The sequence below is a fragment of the Stomoxys calcitrans genome, chromosome 1 (assembly GCF_963082655.1).
Source record: "Stomoxys calcitrans chromosome 1, idStoCalc2.1, whole genome shotgun sequence".
NCBI lineage: Eukaryota > Metazoa > Arthropoda > Insecta > Diptera > Muscidae > Stomoxys > Stomoxys calcitrans.
In genome coordinates, this window is record NC_081552.1 from 119,802,421 (window position 1) to 119,827,624 (window position 25,204).

General features: G+C 40.0%; 1 protein-coding gene across 1 annotated transcript in view; it reads left to right on the forward strand.

Annotated features, from left to right (window-relative positions):
• Window positions 1-25,204, forward strand: part of LOC106092402 (delta-1-pyrroline-5-carboxylate synthase) — a 336,045-nt gene that overhangs the window by 296,835 nt on the left and 14,006 nt on the right. Inside the window, exons 9-10 of the mRNA XM_059361090.1 lie at window positions 15,041-15,298; window positions 15,374-15,599. Coding sequence (XP_059217073.1) covers window positions 15,041-15,298; window positions 15,374-15,599 — 484 coding nt within the window. The remainder of the gene's footprint in view (window positions 1-15,040; window positions 15,299-15,373; window positions 15,600-25,204) is intronic.

Sequence of the window (25,204 nt, forward strand, 5' to 3'; positions counted from 1 at the left end):
AAATAGTATTGCGATACAAAACGTACTATTTCTTCAACTTCCGGTACAATTTTCCAAAAGTTTGTTTACCAAACCTTATTTTTTCGAGACTCTCTTTAATTTAAGCCCAAGAACATAATGCGTACTTTTTGGTACTCGTACTTTTTAGTACCGAAACGTACGAATATCACCAAATCCAGCCTTATCCCGTGTCTATGAGCCAAGACCAGCAATGGTGCAAAATTTCATGATTCTAGCTTTAGCCATTTGGGCGATGATCAGCCAGTCAGTCAGTCACCCAACTCTTTACATATATAGATTAATAGCCGAACCGGACCCGCTCCGCTGCGCCTTCTTTTACTCTCTAATATCTTTTAAGGGTGGGGCACTACGCCCTGAATGCGGATATCGAATTCGTGCCTTGTAGCCTATGACGCTGAACGCGTTCGAATCTTGGCGGGAACATGGGACAAAGCGGTGTTTATCCCCTCTTAATGTTGGCGACATTTGCCAGGTACAATGCCATGCATGGTCATTTAAAAAATTTTCCCCAAATAGGTGTCGCACTGCGGGATGCCATTCGGACTCGGCTATAAAAAAGGTCCTTTATCATTAAACTTGAATCGGAAAGCACTTTTGCTCTTCTCGATTCCTGGTGGTAATGTTCTCATTAGGGATGGCACCTCAGACATTTCGACTCAAATATTGATATCAAATTCGTGCTGCACTTCCAAATCCCTTTAATTTGAGCCCCATATTGTCATGCCTGTAAATGTGAATCGTTTGGAGGGTGTTTCGCGGCTGGGGCGACCACCGGCAAGTTTTACTGAAAACATATATCAAATCCATTCTTTATTCCCAACGGAATGAAGTTCAGTTTAGGGGGTGCTTTAGGGCGTACTCCAAAACACTTGTCTCCAAAATTGGATATCAAATTTGCTTTCTACTCTCAAAAACCTTTCTTTTGAGTCCCACATTGTCATAATGGGTCAAATAACCCATTTGATGATGTCGATTTGGCCATTTCCGTCCATCTGTCTGTCGTAAGCACGCCAACCTTCGAAGGAGTAAAGCTAGACGTTTGAAATTTTGCAAAAATACTTCTTATAAGTATAGGTCGATTGGGAATGTGAATGGACTAAATTGGTCCATTTAAACCAATCTCGCGATTTGAATTCTTGAGCCACTAGAGGGCGCATTTATTATCCGATTTGTTTAAAATTTTGCATGTGGTGTTTTGTTATGACTCTTAACAATTGGTTACACCAGTTATGGTGTAAATCGGTCTATAACATGATTTAGCTGCCATATAAACCGTTCTCACGGTTTAACTTCTCCAGACTCGAGTGGGCGCAATTCGTATCTGATTCAACTGAAATATTGCACGTGGCGTTTTGTTATCACTTCCAACAACTGTGTAAGATGCATAACCTAATTTGACTTCTTTAACCTCTAGAGGGCGCAATTACAGCCCGACTTCGCTGACATTTTGCACGCAATGTTCTACTATGACTTCTAATAATCGGGCCAAGATGATCTTAATCGGTATGAAATAATATAGGACTCAATCTTACCATTTGACTTCTTGGGCCTCTAGAGGGCCTTGCAGTAAATTTTAAAGCTGGTATTTTTTCAGACTTCTAAGAGCAATGACATGGACGGTTCATATCGGTCGATTCGGATAGCGACAAATTTTAAAATTTCGCCTCCACTATGGATCGCATTTGTCGAGTTCTTTGCGCGGCATCTCTTTTTAGGCAAACAGAGAATATTGAATATGAACTGTTATGCTATTGGAGCTATATCAAGTTATAGGACCATAAATGCTGAACATTGTAGAAGTCATTGTGTAATATTTCAGTCCATTCGCATAAGAATTGCGCCTTGCAGGGGCTCGAAAACAAAACAGGGAAATCGGTTTATATGGGAGCTGTATCAAGCTTTAGATCGATTCAGACCATATTAGGCACGAATGTTGAAAGTCATGAGAGAAGCCGTAGTACAAAATTTCTGCCAAATCAGATGAGAATTGCGCTCTCTAGTGTCTGAAGAAGTCAAGATCCCAGATCGGTTTATGTGGCAGCTATACCAGATTATGAACTGATGTGAATCATACTTAGCATAGTCGTTGGAAGTGATATCAAAACACCATGTGCAAAATTACAGCCAAATCGGATAAGAGTTGCGCCTTCTAAAAGCTGAAGATGTCAAGATCCCAGATCGGTTTACATGGCAGCTATATCAGGTTATGTACCCTATATTAGGTTATGTACTTAGCGCACTTATTGAAAGGGATAGTAAAACACAACGTGCAAATTTTTTTTATGACTTTTAATGGTCAAAACCCAGGCGTTCAACGTTATAGGCGGGCATGCTAACCTCTGCGCTACGGTAGCCTCCGAAACGTATTCCAAAGAATAATTATTATACCAAATAATTATTATTTGGTATAAACGTATACCAAAGAATAATTATTTGTTCAGATACCGTTGTTTGCATAAAGGTCGTGTGGAAGACTAAAAGTTATGGTTGAAGAAATATCTGCTGAACGGTATGGTTGCTCGTTTATGCCAACCTATATCTCGTCGCTCATGCTTTATCTCAGCACTATATGAAGGCGAATATGTTGTAAAGTTTTTTGCTCCAATGAGAATTTAGGATAATCAACACGTTTTCAGGTACAGGTAGCTCTACACGAACACTGAAGAAATTTACCAAAAATTATGTTCGGTTATTAGTAGAATGGTAATTCCTGGTTTTTGTGTTTACTGGTGACACTGAGTATAATTTTACATTTATTTAAACATTCGCAATACATTTTTTAATAATTCATTCCGCTTAAAACCGCAAGAAAAATAATCGACACGACACAGGAAGTAAATGGACTGTGTTATTGCTTAAGGCATTACAAATACCTTATTGCTTAAGGCATTACAAATTGACTGTGGCAAATATAATTGCTATTTAAAAATTATCCAATTTTAGTTTGTTCTCTTTCGAGACGAGCTCAATGATCGGAGATTTTTCTTTGCAAATGGAAAAGGAAAATCAGAGATAGCAACACACACCAACCATTATGGGACGCGTTTCGTCTTTGGTTAAAAGACTTTTCAACCACATTAGGTGTGATGGCTTCAAGGGCCGTGCGTTGGAAAGTTGTATTTAAATCGTATTAATTGCAAAAACGCCTCCATGATACAATTACTACATAAATCACGCTCGACAACCCTGTCTATTAGCTGTACTTTTTCCCAATGCTTGTGTTTTTGTGCAATGGCAGACTTTTTTCTGTGAAAATTACACTACTTCCGTGATACACATGACTCTCTGCATCTGTTGGATGTTGTATTGATGGCTTTGAACGATAGACATTTCACATTCACATAGATATTTCACAATTTATTTTGGTTTTTTCTTATAAAAGAATATTAAAAAAAATACATCCTTAACAATGAAAGATCTGTTAGGCCAGCTTGAAAATTAAAAGGTTATTATTCAAATAGAGATCTTTGAAAGGGTTTTTTATTTCTTTCTTCAAATAGAATTAATATTAAGGTTAAAGAATGATACCTGTACTTTTTATACCCTCCACCATAAGATGGGGGGTATACTAATTTCGTCATTCTGTTTGTAACTACTCGAAATATTCGTCTGAGACCCCATAAAGTATATATATTCTTGATCGTCATGACATTTTATGTCGATCCAGCCATGTCCGTCCGTCTGTCCGTCCGTCCGTCCGTCCGTCTGTCTGTCGAAAGCACGCTAACTTCCGAAGGAGTTTAGCTAGCCGCTTGAAATTTTGCACAAATACTTCTTATTAGTGTAGGTCAGTTGGTATTGTAAATGGGCCATATCGGTCCATGTTTTGATATAGCTGCCATATAAACCGATCTTGGGTCTTGACTTCTTGAGCCTCTAGCGTGCGCAATTCTTATCCGATCAGAATGAAATTTTGCACGACGTGTTTTGTTATGATATCCAACAACTGTGCCAAGTATGGTTCAAATCGGTCCATAACCTGATATAGCTGCCATATAAACCGATTTTGGGTCTTGACTTCTTGAGCCTCTAGCGTGTGCAATTCTTATCCGAATGCAATGGAATTTCGCACGACGTGTTTTGTTATGATACCCAATACTCATACTATGCCTAGTATGGTTTAAATCGGTCCATAACCTGATATAGCTGCCATATAAACCGATCTTGGGTCTTGACTTCTTGAGCCTCTAGAGTGCGCAATTCTTACCCAATTTGAATGAATTTTGCACGTAGTATTTTGTTACGATATCCAAAAACTGTGCCAAGTATGGTTCAAATCGGTTCATAACCTGATATAGCTGTCATATAAACAGATCTGGGGATTTGACTTCTTGTGCTTCTAGAGGGCGTAATTCCTATCCGATTTGGCTGAAATTTTACATGACGTATTTTATTTTTACTTTCAACAACTGTGTCAAATAAGGTTCAAATCGGTTCATAACCTGATATAGCTGCTATATAAACCGATCTGGGATCTTGACTTCTTGACCCCTAGAAGTCGCAATTATTATCCGATATGCCTGAAATTTTGTACGACGGATCCTCTCATGACCATCAACAAACGTGTTTATTATGGTCTGAATCGGTCTATAGCCCGATACAGATCCCATAAAAATCGTTCTCTCTATTTTACTTCATGAGCCCCAATGGGCGCAATTCTTATACGTATTGGCTGAAATTTTACGCAGGTCTCCAACATATAATTTAATTGTGGTCCGAACCGGACCATATCTTGATATCGTTTTAATAGCAGAGCAACTCTTTTCTTATATCCTTTTTTGCCTAAGAAGAGATGCCGGGAAAAGAACTCGACAAATGCGATCCATGGTGGAGGGTATATAAGATTCGGCCCGGCCGAACTTAGCACGCTTTTACTTGTTTTTCATTTAGTTTTACTTTCATAAATATAATTTTGTGCGTAGTTACGTATACAGTGCGAAAGGTGTGATGGACTGCTGTACAGCCAAAATTGTAAAAGTCAAATTGTGTACAATTGACTGGGGTGTAACTGTCAGGGGAATGCTAAACTTTTCAAATACCATTAAACCGAAGAAAATTTGAACAATTTTAACAAGTATGTGATTAGATTTCCTTGTTGATTTAAATGTTCTCTGAGAACTTTATCCAAGTTGTTCCTTAATTGGAAAATGTAAAAGCAACTGTTTTCTAAAGGAACGATCAATGTTAACTCGTAGTAAAGCGAAAAGTTCCCTTAAAGTTATAGCAGCTCAATTACAAAAGTATTCGCTTACAAATAAGTCAATTATAAATGAATACACTAACATGTACGTATGAGGAACAGTAAAACTCGAATAATCAACTAAGTGAAGTTTGTAAAAGTACGACAATGCGTTGACGAAACGAAGTCTCACGAAGTTGCTTACACTGTACGCTTGAAAATTCCATTAAAACCCAAATCAAGCTCAGTCTGTAGAAAAAGTACGAAATAGTGCCCAAATTAGTACTAAATATTTAGTACGTATTTAAGATACCATATGTGCAAAAGTGGACTAAGATAAATCATTTTGTTCTTTTTATACCCACCACCGAAAGATGGGGTTATATTTAATTTGTCATTCCGTTTGCAAGACATCGAAATATCCATTTCCGACCCTATAAAGTATGTATATTCTTGATCAGCGTAAAAATCTAAGACGATCTATACGTGTCCGTCCGTCTGTCTGTTGAAATCACGCTACAGACGTTAAAAAGAGATATATTGAGTGAAACTTTGCACAGATTCTTTTTTGTCCATAAGCAGGTTAAGTTCGAAGATAGGCTATATCGGACTATATCTTGATATAGCCCCCATGTAGACCGATCCGCCGATTTAGGGTCTTAGGCCAATAAAAGCCACATTTATTATCCGATTTTGCTGAAATTTGGGTCAGTGAGTTGTATTAGACCCACCAACATCCTTCGTCAATTTGGCTCAGATCGGTCCAGATTTGCATATAGCTGCCATATAGACCGATCCTCCTATTTAGGACAGTGAGTTAAATTAAGCCCCTGGACATACTTCTGCATTATGGCTCAGATCGGTCCACATTTGGATATAGCTGCCATATAGATCGATCTCTCGGTTTTAGGTTTTGGGGCCATATAAACGCATTTATTGTCTGATATCATCGCAATTTGGGACAGTGAATTGTGTTAGGCCCTTCGACATCATTCTTCCATTTCACTCAGATCGGTCCAGAATTCGATATAGCTGCCATACAGACCGATCTCTCGATTAAATGTTTTGGGTCCTTAAAAGGGGCATTTATTTTCCGATTTTGCAGAAAATTTGGGACAGAGAGTTAAATTAAGCCCCTCCATATTTTTCTGCAATTTGGTGTAGATCGATTAAGATTTCCATATTGCTGACATATAGATATCTCAATTTAAAGTCTTGTCCCCAAAAAATGCGCATTTATAATCCGATTTAACTGAAATTTTACACATTGATTATGGTTCAGATCGGTTTATTTTTAGATATAGATACTAAAAAGACCAATATTTTGTTATACACAATCGAACAGTCACTTGTACTTATTAGTTTTTGGTCCAAATCGGATAATATTTCGATAAAACTGCTATGGGACATAAGGTAAGCAATTTTTACCGGTTTTTGATGAAAGGGGGTTTACATATATACCCTAGGTGGTGGGTATCCAAAGTTCGGCCCGGCCGAACTTAACGGCTCTTAACTTGTTTAATTTTTTTAGTACCGATTTTACTATACTAATAATATTATTTTAAAGCCTTTTGGAGTAGGCTAGAAATGGACTCCAAAGACTCTACATCTGCGGTGGTGGCGTCAGACCGTAGCGTGTTTTCCTCCCCTGGTATAGGTGTGGGTGCTTTGGCACCTGTAGTCGAGAGTATTTCAAGCGCACAACTAGTCGTCAGACTAATTAATGAGGAAGAGACGGATAACCAGAGGGCTGCACAGTTCGTCCCCAGCCATTAAGCAAAGGTGGTGTTTCCTACTCGGATTCAGACAGCGGCGGTGTCAATGAAACAGTCATCGCAGTCGAATCGAGAGATGAGGGCAGAAGTAAAGCGATGGCTTTGCTTAGCTCACAAGCCGACCGCGAAGGCGATCCGGTGCACGACGAAGAAGACAGAGGAGTATGTACCGGCAGCGTAATAGGGCAAAAGTGCAGGATGCTGTAAGGTATAGAACAGAGATTCCAAGCACTTCTACAGAAGTTGGAAAAAGAATCAGATCTCCCGGAGACCACAACAGTGCTAAAATGCTGAAGAAGAAAAAAATCTCCCCGCTTTCAAGTAAATGCAAATGCAAATTTTCCCCATGAACATTCCACTACGGAACAGGGGCAAACTTCTCACATATCAATGAATGCAGACCAATTCAATTTTAGGCTCAATGATAAGGTGCCTCCTTTTATTGCCGAGTCCGAAAGGCGTGCCGCATCACGACACCTCTTTGGAGAAATGTTTAACATGGCATAGTACCTCACAAAGCATTAGGAAGGGAAAACCATCGCTGAAAAATTTTTCTGATGGTCTCGCCAGGATCGGAACCCAGGCGTTCAGCGTCATATTCGGACAAGCTAACCTCTGCGCTACGGTGGCGTCGCCGCTGTCAAGTACTCTGGGAAAACCAAGCCAGCCATCCCGCAATGGAGACTCCAGACAGTGTCCTACGGATATAGACGAAGTCGAACAGGAACGAAAGAAGCGCGCACGGCACCTGAATCTTCATGGAAACTGTGACTTCCAACCAGAGGCCACAGCCATCACGGAGGGGGAAGATGGTCGCTGATAATGGTAATGAGCCGCCCTCTTACGTCAGAGTGACAAGGAAGCACAACAGAGATGGGCTGACTTATGCAGTCACTAATGTCGGCAGCGCATCAGGTAGGATTCCGTCGGATCATCGGTCCCAAGTGGAGAATCTGGTAACGATCGGATTTTGCGAAATAAAATTGGGAAAGAACGCATGTTGGGATTCTTGGGCAAGCAAAACCAAGGTTTGGTCGCAGAGAAGTGGGAGGTCTTCCACAGGGTTGAGAACTAGGAAGGAACTCTCCATGTGGTTGACAGTGATTAAGTTTCCGTGACGAGTTTGGCTAAGACTTAAGGCATGGCGAACTACGGAGCAAAGCTGTGTTTTTAAAGATTAGGAAGACTAGGATAGGCAGAAATTCTCAGTTTGAGACATCAGGCGGTGCAGTGGCAGGTGACTCAATACCGCCCAACGAACAGGGGGCTGATGACGAACATCAGGCAGTACAGGGAATGGAAACCCAATACAGCCTAACGAACAGAGACCCGACGATGGAACCGAACCTAAAACGATGACATCAGGCAGTGCAATGACAGGAAAGTCAATGCAGTCTAAAGAACAGGGAGCAGAAGATGAGATCATCACCTACTCTTAAAATGCCCATTTACTGGAGGACCAATGATTGAGGTAATCCAGATAAACCTCCACCAGAGCGAGACTGCTACACACGCCCTGATGGAGAAAATCAGCAAGGCCAAGATTAAGATTGCCTTAATTTAGGAGCTACGGGCGCCCCGAAACAAAGTTTCTGAACTGATCCATATCAACCACTAATTTTTTTTATGTACACTGGTACTCGGCCGAGGACCTGCGTTATTTGTCATAAAAATTTGACCTGGAAGTTTTTCTGCGAAAAGGTCGATAGCGTTAATGACGCCGCCAAGATAAAAAAGTTTCTCTCAAAAACCCATGTCCAAACTGAAACTTTATTAGACGACATGGGAATGAGAGCAGAGACAACGGAGGACATGTTGAGGCTTTTAATGAAAACCCAATTTCCACAGTATACGTCGGGACTCACGGAGACACCGAAATCTTGGAATAATGATGTTGAACGAAGGTTTATGATTGCGGAATTTATGAAATCCTTGAGGAGCTTCAGACCAATTAAGTCACCCGGACCTGATTTAATATTTCCGGCGTCACTACAGAAAGAGGCAGACCATCTAAGGCCTCATCTCGCAAATATTTTCACAGCGTACATAGGACTTGCATATACTCCGAAAGCCTGGCATGAAGCAAGGGTGGTGTTTATACCCAAGCCCGGCAAGGCAAGTTGTGCGATACCAAAGGCCTACAGACCCATAAGCCTTACGTCCTTTCTACTCAATACCATGGAACGTATTGTGGACACCATGATAAAGAGTATGACATCCAGCGAACTGTTCAAATACAAACAGCATGTCTATATCAAGGGAAGGTCGGTGGAGACTGTCCCTGCACGAGGTTGTGCATTAAATAGAAGAATCCTTCGATGCCAAAACGTACACTCTGGCTGTATGCATTGACATTGAGGGGGCTTTTAACAATGTACTGACAGACACACTGATCCAATGCTTAGACCAGTACCGGGTGGACCCGGTCCCTAGAGACTGGATAAACCATATGGTAAGAAATAGGTGGATAAATTGTGTGTCCCATGGCATAAATATATGCGAGATGTTAGCACAAGGCACGCCACAAGGGGGCATTTTATCGCCACTCCTATGGGTGACCACCATAAATGACCTATTACGGATGCTGACTGAGGAGGGATTTCAACCCGTCTGCTACGATGTTATAATACTTCTAAGGGGTAAGGATCCGAACGAGCTATACAGAAGGGTTGAAAGGGTCTTGCATATGACATATGACTGGGCTAGACCCAGCTGGTTCAATGCTAATCCAGAAAAGACTGAAATATGCATGTTCACGAGGAAGACGAGGGTGGGCCAATTTAATGCACCACGTTTCCTCAATAAGACGATTTCGATATATGATAAGGTCAAATACTTAGGTGTGGTCTTCGACAGGAAACTGAATTGGAAGTGTCACATTCAGTAGCGTACTGAGAAGACTCACAGATGTTGGGCACTATGTAGACGGGCCTGAACACTATGTAGGTTCGAAATGGGGCCTGAATCCAAGGATAGTTCCCTGGCTCTACAGGAGCGTGATGAGAATACTTCCTTACGCCTCAGTAGTTTGGTGTACTGCATTGACATACAGATTAAGTGTGAAGCAGCCAGTGCGGCTATGAGTCTTAAGGGAGAATGGATTGAGAATGGGAGCAGCTCATACCATTGCGGTATAATCGAGGCGACAATAGGAAACCTGGAAGGAAGGGGAGAGGTTTCCGATCGCATACCTGAGATGAACCTTGAAGTCGAGTGCGAAGCACTGCTGCCATCGGCACAGTCCAGACGGAACCCTAGTAGTACACGGATGGATCAAAGCTGGATGACGGAGTGGGCCTGGGGGTCTACATTGAGAACCCAGGAACTGAAATCTGTTTTTGACTGCCTGACCATAATACGATTCTGCAGGCCGAGATCCGGGCGATCATAATATCATTTATCATAATAAAATACAATACAAATACAAAAACCAGGACGGTAAGGTCACGAATAGTCATGCAGTATAATAAGGAGATTAACGCCTTCTCTGAGGATGGCAAAATCCGCATCGTTTGGGAGCCGGGCCATAAAGGAGTAAGGGGGAAATGAAAGGGCAGGCGATTTGGCGGTGAAGGCCAGAGGACTTCCGTCAATAAACTTGGTTAACCCGAAGCCTTTCGGGTCGACGCAGTCCGAGTTAAGGGAGTGGGCGGCGAATGCGCATGCAACATTGTGGAACAGCAAAACGGTCGGTAGGATGACGAAAATGCTATGGGGAGGATCCAGATCGTGAGAAGACGAGGCTATTACTGAAAGAAAGTAAGAAGGAGGTCAGTATAGCTATTGATATCATAACGGGACACATAAGAATACGACCTCAATTTTGTAAAATCGGTGCGGCAAGTGATAGCATGTGTAGGGCATGTGGGGAAGGTGATGAATCGTTGAAGCATTTCCTTGTGATTGCCCGGCTTTCGCGTCTAATAGATACCGGCACTTAGGTGGAGACACAATACCAGGCATGAACCAACTTAGGGGAGTGGTATTGAAAACAAGTAAAAGCGTGCTAAGTTCGGCCGGGCCGAATCTTATATACCCTCCACCATGGGTCGCATTTGTCGAGTTCTTTTCCTGGCATCTCTTCTTGGGCAAAAAAAAGGATATAAGAAAAGATTTGCTCTTCTATTAGACTGATACCAAGATATGGTCCGGTTTGGACCACAATTAAATTATATGTTGGAGACCTGTGTAAAATGTCAGCCAATTCGAATAAGAATTGCGCCCTTTGGGGGCTCATGAAGTAAAATAGAGAGATCGATTTATATGGGAGCTGTATCGGGCTATAGACCGATTCGACCATAATAAACATGTATGTTGATGGTCATGAGAGAATCCGTCGTACAAAATTTCAGACAAATCGGATAATAATTGCGACCTCTAGAGGCTCGAGAAGTCAAGATCCAAGATCGGTTTATATGGCAGCTATATCAGGTTATGAACCGATTTGAACCATACTTGGCACAGTTGTTGGATATCGTAACAAAACACGTCGTGCAAAATTTCATTCCAATTGGATAAGAATTGCGCACTCTAGAGGCTCAAGAAGTCAAGACCCCAGATCGGTTTATATGGCAGCTATATCAGGTTATGAACCGATTTGAACCATACTTGGCACAGTTGTTGGATATCATAACAAAACACGTCGTGCAAAATTTCATTCCAATCGGATATGAATTGCTCACTCTAGAGGCTCAAGAAGTCAAGACCCAAGATCGGTTTATATGGCAGCTATATCAGGTTATGAACCGATTTGAACCATACTTGGTACAGTTGTTGGATAACATAACAAAACACTTCGTGCAAAATTTCATTCTGATCGGATAAGAATTACGCACTCTAGAGGCTCAAGAACTCAAGACCCAAGATCGGTTTATATGGCAGCTATATCAGGTTATGGACCGATTTGGACCATACTTGGCACAGTTGTTGGATATCATAAAAAAACACGTCGTACAAAATTTCATTCCAATCGGATAAGAATTGCGCACTCTAGAGGCTCAAGAAGTCAAGACCCAAGATCGGTTTATATGGCAGCTATATCAAAACATGGACCGATATGGCCCATTTACAATACCAACCGACCTACACGAATAAGAAGTATTTTTGCAAAATTTCAAGCGGCTAGCTTTACTCCTTCGGAAGTTAGCGTGCTTTCGACAGACAGACGGACGGACGGACGGACAGACGGACGGACATGGCTAGATCGACATAAAATGTCACGACGATTAAGAATATATATACTTTATGGGGTCTCCGACGAATATTTCGAGTAGTTACAAACAGAATGACGAAATTAGTGTACCCCCCATCTTATGGTGGAGGGTATAAAAATTAAGGATAGCACGGAATTTCTTACTTAAAATTTTCTTTAACACAAGCTGATTACTGTCTTAGGTGTATGTCAATAGTGGCATGGAGCGGATTAATATCTGAACCCTCTTTTTAACCTAACCTAACCTAGCCTAGTACGAATAGCAGAAAACTCTTCTAGTGGCCAAATATATACTTTCAAGGTGCGACTAAATCCTAATTTCGAGAGATTAACCTCAATCCATAATAGAAGTACACAACTTTAGGGGCCTGCCAAGAGGCACCCGGTCCACCTAGGGCCTTAAAATTTTGACATGATTTCGATAATACGTTAGCTTTAACCGTTTCAAATTTCACCGAGTTATCTCTATCCGTTCGCAAATGACATATTTTTTTAACTAGTTTTTTTCGATTTTCTCTCACTATGAGACGATGGTGAAAGCACCCATATATCTTGGTTAATTTTATAGGAATGTAAAACTCAATTGTACTATGGAACGTATATTTGTGCTGAATACAGTGATAATTGTGTATCATACGCCACCCAGCGAATCCAACTGAATAAGAGGTTACCTAAATGACGTTTAGCTGAACCTTTAAGATACACAAGCATAAATGCAAATACATGCACTTATCTTATGTATAAAAATCAATTTGTGTTTATTGTAGGTTTGTTTGTTTGTATGTTTGTGTGTTCCTTATAGACTCAGAAACGGCTAAACCGATTTTCTTGTAATTTTCACAGATGGTGCATAATGGTCCCGTGGTGAAAATAGGGTACTACATTTTTTGATATGTGAAGAGGGGACGGACCCTCTCCCTTACCATAATTTTCAGAAACGGCAGATCTCGGAGATGGGTGGTGGATTTAAGCGAAATTTTTTGTGCTCTCATATAGTACCCAAAAAATAAAAATTTGGTATCCAAATTTCAGATGGGTACGTAGGGGGGCTGCCCCACCCTAAAACCTACCGAACATATATTTACACCAATCACGACAATATGGGGCTCAATTGAAAAGTATTTAGGATAAGAAAACGTATCTGATATCCAATTGTCGAACCAAGTGCTAGGGGGACCACCCCAAGCCCCAAAACACCCCTAAATCGGACATATTTACCGACCATGGCAATATGGGACTCAAATGAAAGGTATTTGCGAGTAGAATACGAATCTGATATCCAAATGTGGGACCACGATTTTGGGGGTCCACCCCTTTCCCAAAACACCCCTAAATCAGGACTTATTTACTGACCATGGGAATATGGGGCTTAAATAAAAGGTATTTGAATGTAGAATTAGATTCTGATAACCAAATATGGGACCAAGTGTTTGGGGGACCGCCTCTCCCCAAAAAGATCCCCCAAAGGGAACAAGTTTGCGACCATAGCCATATGGGGCTCAAATGAAAGGTCTTTGAGAGTAAAGCACGAATCTGATATCAATATTTGGAAAAGGCGTCTATGGGGCCACTCAATCCCCACAACACCACCCAAATAGTATTTGCTGACTTTTGCAATATGAGGCTCAAATAAGAGGGTTTTTAGAGTGGAACACGAATCCGATATATATTTTCAAGGCCAACTCGATCAAGTCGGTCATGTTTGCCGACTATGGAAATATGAAGCTCAAATTGAAGGTATTTGGGAGTAGACCACGTATCTGATATAATCATTAGGGGCCAACTGTCTAGGGGACGTCCCACCACCATAACAACCCCCAAATAGGACGTATTTGCTCACCAAGACAATTAGGGTCTTAAAGAGAGTGGAACTAAATATTTATAGTTTTTAGGGCCAATACCCCAAACCGGACATATTTGCTGAATTTTGCAATAAGTCATATATAGATATATGAGAATAGAGCACGTTGCTGATATTTTTTCCGGGCTTAGTGTTTGGGCGACCACCCCAATCCCCAAAACACCCCTAAATCGGGCATATTTAGCGACCATGACAACGTGGGCCTAAATGAAAGGTATTGGGGGGAAGTGTAAGAATTGATGCCCATTTTCGGAACCAATTTCCTGGGGGTCTACCCCTTTCCCAAAATACCCCACACACAGCAATTTTTTTGTGACCATCGCAATATGGGGCTCAAATAAAGGTATTTGGGAGTAGAATACGAATTTGATAACCAAATGTAGGACCATGTATTTAGCGGCCATGCCAATATGTGGCTCAAATGAAACGTATTTGAGATTTGAAAACTAATTTGATAACCTATTTTGGAGCCATTTGTTTGGGGGACGCCTCATCCTGTAAACTCCTCTTAAGCCAATGGCAATATGGGGTTTAAATAAATGGTATTTGAGAGAAGAGCACGATGCTGATATTTTTTCAGGGCCAAGTATCTGGGAGTACACCTTACATCAAAACTTAAATTCGTAGACCAATAAAGATCATATGGGACTCAGATAAAGGCACTTATATTGTTAAATTGTTAGTCAAGCGATATACTATTTTCGTAGCATGGCATTTCACTAGAAAATCTTTAATGGTCGAAAATAAATATTCCAAGGAAGCTTTTGTTCCATATAAAGTAACAGAAGTATTGTCACATAAATGACAAAATATTCATAAAACAGATTTGGCGGCCAGCATGAACGTAGCTTTAGATCTCTTGTAATATATTCATCCAATTCACTTGACTTTCTATGATAAAAATGTCATACGTGGCCCCCAGTATAATAAATTTACAGATAATTTTGGATTTCTTCTCTTTCTGATCTTTTTTAATTCATTTTGTTTTTCAGAATGTTGGCCGTGTTCTAAGACGCACCAGGTTAGCCGAGAATTTGGACTTGACTCAAGTAACTGTTCCAATTGGTGTTTTGTTGGTCATTTTTGAATCTCGTCCAGATTCATTGCCTCAGGTTGCCGCATTGGCCATGGCATCGGCCAATGGTTTATTACTAAAGGGTGGTAAGGAAGCCGCCCACAGTAACAAGGCCCTGATGGAGTTGGTCAATGAGGCTTTGGCATCAGTTGGTGCTGAAAAGGCAGTGTCCTTGGTAAATATTTCTTACAATAAAAAAAGTATTTAATGTTTATTTGTTTGTATTCGAATACAAATGCATTTCTCATAGGTTTCAACGCGCGAGGAAATCAGCGATCTTTTGTCAATGGATGATCATATTGATCTTATTATCCCCCGTGGCTCTTCCGATTTAGTTCGTAGTATTCAACAACAATCGTTGCACATTCCTGTGTTGGGCCATGCCGAAGGTGTATGTCATGTATTTGTTGACAAAGATGCTGATATTAAGAAGGCATTAAAGATTGTTCGCGATGCCAAATGCGACTACCCAGCTGGTAAGTAGAAGTATACAATACATGGCATAAAAATGGATTTTAGGACATATAATTTCCTTTGGCCACTATGTGTCTTTATAGCACATATATCCATAATTCTAACTCGCTCCTTACAACAACTTTTACTTTGACGTGCATAGTGCAAAAAAATCCTACTGAAAAAGTTTAAAATGTTTAAAACTTTTCAAATATTCCGACATAAACAAACATATCATCCAATAAGACGAAACGGTGCAAAAATTGTGCGAACATTGCTTAGACTGGTTGAAGTTCAACTCTGACTTGCAATTGAATTAGCTTTAATGCAAATCGCCTTCACAGATTGTTTCATAGTTATCTACACTTTTCGGTCTCAGTTTTACTTCAACTTTTTCTTAAAAACAAAACAAGGTTAGGTTAACGAAATTTTTTATTCAAAACAGCAACATTTTTTGCTAAAAAAACAGTTTTTTTTTTTTTTTGCTGAAAAAGGGAAAGCAGCCATGACTGATTTTTCAGCATATAGTGCTGCTGTTTTGGCGTACATTTCGTATTGCTACGAAGACAACGAAAACAACAAAACCAGTTGTTTTAAATACAAAAGTCTCCTAAAATATTGAAAAAAAAAATATGATGAAATTAAAACATTTTTTTTGCATTTTATTTAATGCTAATATTTAAATTTATCTCTCACGGCTTGTCATATGTTTCGATTTTTTCCCCTTTTTTCCAAACGGAGTCGAACTAATGAGGATGACATATTATGTTGTAAGAGAATATTTAAATTTGTGCAATATTACCGAATGGAACTAGCCTGTTCAACAGATCCTTGTACACATAGCCATTGCGGCCAATGCTATGAAGGTGGCGAAAAGTCTCTCGTCAATTTTATTGCTCTGCTAATGCACACACTGTCGGCTACTGTCTTTATAGATCATTTTTGCTTATATCATTATTATATGAAAAACCCCGTATGGAATGTAAAAGGCCACTGAGAAACACATCTCTATTTGGCTGTGCCAAATTTTTATAACCTCTACCATAGGATGGGGTTTCGTCATTTAAGAAATATTTCTCTAAGACCCCAAAAAGAATATATATTCTTGATTGACATGACATTTTATGTCGATCTAGCTATTTCCGTCCGTCTTTCCATCCATCCTTTTTTCTGTCGAAAGCACGCTAACTTTCGAAGTATCAAAGTTAGCCGCTTGAAATTTTACACAAATACTTCTTATTAGCGTAGGGCGGTTGGGATTGTAAATGGGCCATATCGGTCCATGTTTTGATATAGCTGCCATATAGAACAATCTTGGATCTTGAATTCTTGAGCCACTAGAGGACACAATTCTCATCCGTATTGGCTGAAACTTTTCACGTGGTGTTTTGCTATGATTTCCAACGAGTGTGCTAAGAACGGTTCAAATCGTTCTATAACCTGATATAGATGTCATATAAACCGATCTTGAATATTGACATCTTGAGCCTCTAGCGGGTGTAATTATTATCAGATTTAGCTGAAACTCGGCATGCAGTGTCTCGTTATAACTTCCAATAGCTGTGCTAAGTACGGTTTTAATCGGTCCATAACCTGATATATCTGTCATATAAACCGATTTGGGGTCTTGACTTCTTGATCCTGTAGAGGGCGCAATTCCTGACCGATTTGGATAAAATTTGACGTGTTTCGTAATGACGTTCAAGAACTGTGCTAAGTATGATTTAAATCGGTCCATAACATGATATAGCTGTCATATAAACCGATCAGGGATCTTGACTAATTGATCCTCTAGAGGGCATAATTATCCGATTTTTTTTGAACTTTTGTACAACGCCTTCTCCCGTGACCCTCACTATACGTGTCGAATATGGTCAGAATCGGTCTAAAGCCTGATACAGCTCCCATATAAACCGTATTGAATTATGTTGTTTGATGGTCTGTTTTGAGTGGACTATTTCCACAACACCAAACAGAAATCTCACTTGGTTTATATCACAAGACTGAGCAAATATTCCAAAACACTTATTTGTTACTTGTTAAGGCGAGTAATTCGCAATTGTATTTTATAAATCCTCCAAAACACTTTTCCACACGATTCTTACGCGGTTCGAAGATCTTCCAAGAATCTTCCTACTTAGTTTAGCTTAGGTTAGGTTAAAAAGAGGGTGTAGATATTAATCCGCTCCATGCCATTATGGACATACACCTAAGCCAGTAATCGGCTGCGCCCTAAAAACTATAAAGTAACCTCTAAAAACAAAATATTAAGTTAGAAATTCCGTGCTAGTTACAAAATACTTAATTGTTTTCAATACCACTCCCCTAAGTTGGTTCATGTCTAGTATTGTGTCTGTACATAAATGCCGGTATCTGTTTGACGCGAAAGCCAGGCAATGAGAAAGGAAATGCTCCAACGTCTTATTATCTTCCCCGCATACTTTACACATGCTATCACTAGCCGCACCGAATTTCCATAAGTGAGCTCGTAGTCCTATGTATCCCGTTATGATACCAATAGCTATACTGACCTCCTTCTTGCTTCCTTTCGGCAATAGCCTCGTCTTCTAACATCTGGATCCTCCCCATAGGATTTTCGCCGTCCTACCGACAGTTTCGCTGTTTCATAATGTTGCATGCGCATTCTTCGCCCACTCCCTTAACTCGGACTGCGTCAACCCAAAAGGCTTCAGGTTAACCAATTTTATTAACGGCAATCTTCTAGCCTTCACCGCCAAATCGTCTGCCCTTTCATTTCCCTTACTTCGTTATGGCCCGGCACCTAAACGATGCGGATTTGATCATCTTCAGAGAAGGCGTTAATCTCCTTCCTACACTGCAAGGCTGTTCATGACCTAACCGTCCTGGTTGTTATTGCCCTTATGGCGATTTCACTGTCGGTAAAGATGTTCACACTCGACGTCCTCGCGATAGCACCACACAACTTCATGCATTGCGTGATTGCCCGGATCTCCGCCTGCTGGACCGTATTATGGTAAGGCGGTCTAAAACAGATCTCAGTCCCGGGATTCTCACTGTAAATTCCCAGACCCACTCTTGTCTCTAGTTGATCCATCATTGTAACATGATCTTCCAGATGGCAATATTTCCTTTCCCGAAGAGGACAACTTTCTTCGAAGGATCCCACCAGTGTAGTCGTTATCCTGTTGACATTTTCGTCAATATCTTCTACGATTGGACAATCTAAATTATCTAGCCCAGGTCTTCTTCTGAGTAGCCTTCTAAACTATTCTAAACTTAATGTAGCGATGGTCAGAGAAATAGTGTTCCTGAATCTCGTCGATTAGATTTTCCGAACATATCGTCACATCTAACACCTCCTCCCTAATCCTATTAACAAAGGTAGCGTTACCAAGTTACCAATACTAAGTGTTATTAGGTCATTAGTATTCAAGAACTCTACCAGAGCTTGGCCCCGCTTATTAGTGTTTGTACTACCCCACAAAATGTGCTGAGAGTTCGCATCGCAGCCTATTAGTACCTCGTTTCCTGTATGATATCCAACAACTGTGCCATGTATGGTTCACATCGGTCCATAACCTGATATAGCTGCCATATAAACCGATCTTGGGTCTTGACTTCTTGAGCCTCTAGAGGGCGCAATTCTTATCCGATTGAAATGGAATTCCGCACGACGTGTTTTGTTATGATACCCAACAACTGTGCCAAGTATGGTTTAAATCGGTCCATAACCTGATATAGCTGCCATATAAACCGATCTTGGGTCTTGATTTCTTGAGCCTCTAGAGGGCGCAATTCTTATCCGATTTAAATGAATTTTTGCACGAAGTATTTCTTTATGATATCCAACAACTGTGCCAAGTGTGTTTTAAATCGGTCCATAACCTGATTTAGCTGTCATATAAACAGATCTGGGGATTTGACTTCTTGAGCTTCTAGAGGGCACAATTCCTATCCGATTTGGCTGAAATTTTGCATGACGTATTTTATTTTTACTTTCAACAACTGTGTCAAATAAGGTTCAAATCGGTTCATAACCTGATATAGCTGCCATATAAACCGATCTGGGATCTTGACTTCTTGACCCCTAGAGGTCGCAATTATGATCCGATATGCCTGAAATTTTGTACGATGGATCCTCTCATGAACATCAACAAACTTGTTTATTATGGTCTGAATCGGTCTATAGCCCGATACAGATCCCATATAAATCGTTCTCTCTATTTTACTTCGTGAGCCCCAATGGGCGCAATTCTTATACGAATTGGCTGAAATTTGACACAGGTCTCCAACATATAATTTAATTGTGGTCCGAACCGGACCATATCTTGATATCGTTTTAATAGCAGAGCAACTCTTTTCTTATATCCTTTTTTGCCTAAGAAGAGATGCCCGGAAAAGAACTCGACAAATGCGATCCATGGTGGAGGGTATATAAGATTCGGCCCGGCCGCTTTTACTTGTTTAATTTTGAAATTTTTATATTGAACAAGGTCCCAGGGACCTTTTCACCCGCCGGAGGGTTAAGGAAGAGTGGCATACTTCCAACATATCAATGAGTGTGTTCGGATTCAAGTTTTAGCTCAATTAAACCTGTGTCCGAATGGCGCGCCGCCGGCATGGCATAGTACCTTACAGCATTAGGAGGGAAAACAATCGCTGAAAATTTTTTTAATGTTCTCGCCAAGATTTGAAGCCAGGCTCTTAGCGTCATAGGCGTACATGCTAACCTCTGCGTTACTGTTACTATTAGAAGGCATTAAAACATATGTTGGTTAAAACATAGCAATACTCGTTTTGTAAAACAATGCGGCGCTCAATGCTCATGTTTAAAACGGCACACATTACTTACTAGTTATAAATAATTATTCCTAGTTATTAATAACTTTGTACCACCATTAATTAATTAGTCTTGACATACCATTTTTGCTGCGACCCAAATTTTTTTTGGGCGCCCATACCGCTGTCATAAAGCTCACAATGAAATTGGGCGTAATCGTGTTGCTGATGCATTGAATATCGTGTGTTAGATTATTCCAAAGTCATGTGTTGCTAATATAAATTTGTCGTCATTTGACATAAGGCTCCGTCTTCTAAAAGGTATTAACTTTCTTCCTCTATCAGATCTCAGATTGAACCATATTTAGCACAGTTGTTGAAAGTGATATCAAAACACTAAGTGCGAAATTTCAGTCAAATCGGATGAAAATTGCGCTCTCTAGAGGCTCAAGAAGTCAACACCCAAGATCGGTTTATATGGCAACTGTATTAAAACATGGACCGATTTGGCCCATTTACAATCCCAATCGACCTACACTAATAAGAAGTATTTGTGCAAAATTTCAAGCGGCTAACTCTACTCCTTCAGAAGTTAGCGTGCTTTCGACAGACAGACGGACGGACGAACATGGCTAGTTCGACTTAATACTTCGAGGTGTTACAACCAGAATGACGAAATTAGTATACCACCATCCTGTAGTGGAGGGTATAAAAATGGCAATGAACAACAGTTATTGGTATTGAATGATACAAAAAGTTTTACAAAATTATGGGTTACAAGAAAGATTATTTTGAAAAGGCCCATTCTGTCCTCTAGCTTTAATGGCAATACTAGGGTGCCGTCAATCTAAGAGTGTAGCGCTGCCTCAAGGTTCATCTCAGGTATCCGATCGGAAACCTTATTCCTTCCTTTCAGGTTTCTTATCGTCGCCTCGATTATACTGCGATGATATAAGCTGCTCCCATCCTCAATCCAATCTCCCATCACCTTAAGTGGCATAGCCGCAATGGCTGCCTCACACTTAATCTATATGTCAGTAGGTCGGATATCTAGAATAGACTCCAGTGCCCTAGTGGCACCTATGCCAAGACAACATGTTCTCTGAACCTGTTGTATGGTTCTATGTTGCACTTTTTCTCCATAGCAGCCCACCAAACTACTGAGGCCTAAGTAAGAGATATCGAAATCGAAAGGAAAGGTGGTGCTTTAAATTGGGCCACCTTCGTCCTCCTGTGTTAATATTGAGTCCTCTGGCTCTCAATTTAATTTTGGGCTTTATGACCTCGGTATGGGCGGTCATAACGCCCAAAATTGATGTTTGCCCTTATGACAGTTCGCCCATATTTGTCTGTATACTCGTACATGCATACGTTCGCGACGTATATATCCATACTTAAATCTATCGATATTGATGCACAATTTTTTCAGATGAGCCAAAAACGCACAGGAAAATTTTATGACGTGTTTTGGCTTAAGTTGTTAGCATTGTTTGATCCTGCGAAAAGTTTTTATTAAATGTCTAAATAAAATTGTTGCTGATACAAAAGCGTTTATAATTTCATAACAACTTTGAAATAGTTCAACAGAACGCTTTTATTTTTACCAAAACTGTGGAGGTACACAATGTAGGGGAATATTATTACAAGACTATTATTTGATTATACTTATTTCTTCATCCCGTTTGCTTATCGAGAAATGCACATAAAGTCCCACATTTGTACATACTATGTTCTTAGTTTAAGACGATTAGTTGATGTATGCTGTATCTGGCTGTAAGACCGACATACCCGTATTCACTTTGTCTTTGAAAATTGTAACAGTTCCTTTTAAAGCCCCATCTGCAGATTTTGTTCAAGGGCTATATCCGTTTAACGTTTAAAACTTAGAAAGTAACTTTTATTCTTGAGGTTTCGCTGAAATATGGAACAGATCCATCGACTATATCAGGAAAAGTACACTGCATGACTGTCACATTAGTAGTGCAAGACACAGTTCATGTTTAAACGATAAATTTCAATTTGTGTTTGTTTGTATGTTTGTCTGTTTGTCGGTTTGTTTGTCGGCATGTTTGTTTGTTCCGTATAGACTTAAAAACGGTTGAACCGATTACTTTCAAATTTTCACAGATTGTATAGGTTGGACGGGAAGGAAACATAGGTATCGAGAGGGAGGCGGACCCTCCCCCTTACCGCAAAAGTATTACCCAAAAATAAAAGTGGACCGATCGGGACAATATGGGATTCAAATGAAAGGTATTCAAGATTAGAGTACGAGTTTCATAAAAAAAAGTAAGGTTCATGTAGTTGGGGGGCCGCCCGCCGCAAAACTCCTTAAAATAGTTTTATTGGACGATAATGGCAATATGGGACTCGAATGAAAGGTATTCGGGAGTAGATTACGAATATGGCCAGGAAGTAGGAATAGGCTTAATAATTTATTAATAACGGAAGGGGGCAGACCCTCCACCGTTACCCCAAAAACACCACCCAAAATCAAAAGTGAACCGATAAGGACAATATGGGCATACAAATTCATATCGAGGTATAGGGGATCTCCCACCCCCACAAAAACGACCAAAATGGGCACAACAGCCAATCACGGATATATGCGATTTGCTTGTTGTTCCATATAGACTGAAAAACGGCAGAACCGATTTTCTCGAAATTTTCGCATATTGTGTAGGTTGGTCTTAAAGGAAACATAGGCTATATAATACTTCGGTATCGGAACCCAAAATCAAAAGGGGACCGATCGCGACAATATTGGTATCACATGAAAGGTATTGGAGAGTGGACTACGAATATGGTATTAGAATATGAGTCTATGTACCCATCGGGCCGCCCCAACCCCCAAATTCCCCCAAAAAGACGTATTAGAAGTTCATTGAAATATGGGGCTCAAATGAAAGGTATTCGGGAGTAGATTTCAAATCTGGCATATAAAATCAGATAGAAGTATAGGGGGTCACGCCACCCCTCAAAAAAGCCATTAGACCCATTATGACTATATGATACTTGGCTGAACCGATTTTCTTAAAATGTTCGTACGTTTGTCTGGAAGGAAACATAGGCTATATAATTTTTAGATATTGGGTGGAGGCGGACCCTCCCCCACACCCCAAATACGCCACCCATATCCGAAAGTGGTCCAATGGGCACAATAGGGGTATCAAATGAAAAGTATTGGATACCAGAAAACGAATATGGTATTAAAATTTGGATCCAAGTACCCTGGGTCAAATGGGTTATTTGGTCCATTATGACAATATGGGACTCAAATAAAAGGTATTTGAGAGTAGAAAACGAATTAGATAGCCAAGTGTTTTGGGGTAAAGCACCCACTAAACTGAACTTCATTTCGTTAGGAATAAAAAACGAATTTGATATCTATTTTCAGGGCAAAGTGCCAGTGGTCGCTCCAGCCCCAAAACACCCTCCAAACGGTTAATATTTTCATATTTACAGGCCATGACAATAGGGGGCTCAAACTAAAGAGTCTTAGGTGCCATCCCTCCCCTAATAAGAACATTACCCTAAGGAAGAACATTACTAATAGGAACCGAGAAAGGGCAAATTCTCACACATCAATGAGTGCTTTCCGATTCAAGTTTAAACTCAATGATAAGGGACCTTTTTTATAGTCGAGTCCGAACGGCATCCCGCAGTGCGACACCTATTTGGGGTGTCGCATAGCATTGTACCTCGTAAATGTCGCCAACATTAAGAAGGGATTAACACCGCTTTGTCCGATGATCTCGCCAGGATTCGAACTCGTTCAGCGTCATAGGCTACAATGGCACGAATTCGATATCCGGTTTCAGGGTGAAGTGAGCCCACCCTAAAATGATATTATAGTTAAAGAAGGCGCAGTTAGTGACATATAAATGTGTCCGTGTACGAGTTACTTTTTATGACATAATATCCCCAATCTTTAAGAAAATACTACACCCAACTTTGGACATTATGTCATCCCATGTTATTTTTTAACCGTTCACCATAATATTCCGCACTTTGCTTATTCAAAAGAAAACAAATAAAAACGCATTATGTTCGGCCGTGCGAAAGTTTGTTTACCCACCACCATGGATATACATCTTATCCAAATTATGTTAACATTTGTAAACCCAAGAAGTCTCACTACTTTGAATTTTTTCAGTATCAGGTAATAAAAGAGGCTTCTTAAGATTTTGGCCTTAAATATTGGGATAGTACTAAATGGCACACCCAGAGAAAACAGTCTTCTGATATCAGCAAACGCTGTCTGCTGGTATTAAAAAACATTTTCAACTATTGAATGTAACCTAGCAGAATTTTTCAAAATCTTAACATATTTTAAAGCATTTGCAAATTCTGAATATATGTTTTTGAAAATTTCAGGCGCCCACCTTTTTGTGAATAAATATATATGTATGTAGCAGTTATTTTGTCTGCTGTTTTGTTTTATTCGTTAAACAATTTGCAAATTGTAGAAAATTTTGATATAAGTTCGCACTATATGCCCTTACATTATAAGATACGATGAAACATAAAGTTGTTTTAAGTATTGGTTGCCCAAAAAGTATTTGCGGATTTTTCATATAGTCGGCGTTGACAAATTTTTTAACAGCTTGTGTCTCTGTAATTGCATTCTTTCTTCTGTCAGTTATCAGCTGTTACTTTAAGTTTGCTTTAGAAAAAAAGTTTAAAAAAGTATACTTGATTAAAGTTCATTATAAGTTTTATTAAAAATGCATTTACTTTCTTTTAAAAAATCCGCAATTACTTTTTGGGCAACCCAATACTTATGACATTTTTAAGCCTTGGTCTACTTTATACCACTTGAAAGCAGCAGAAAATGTATGCTGCTGCAGACTTTCTGTTGTTACAG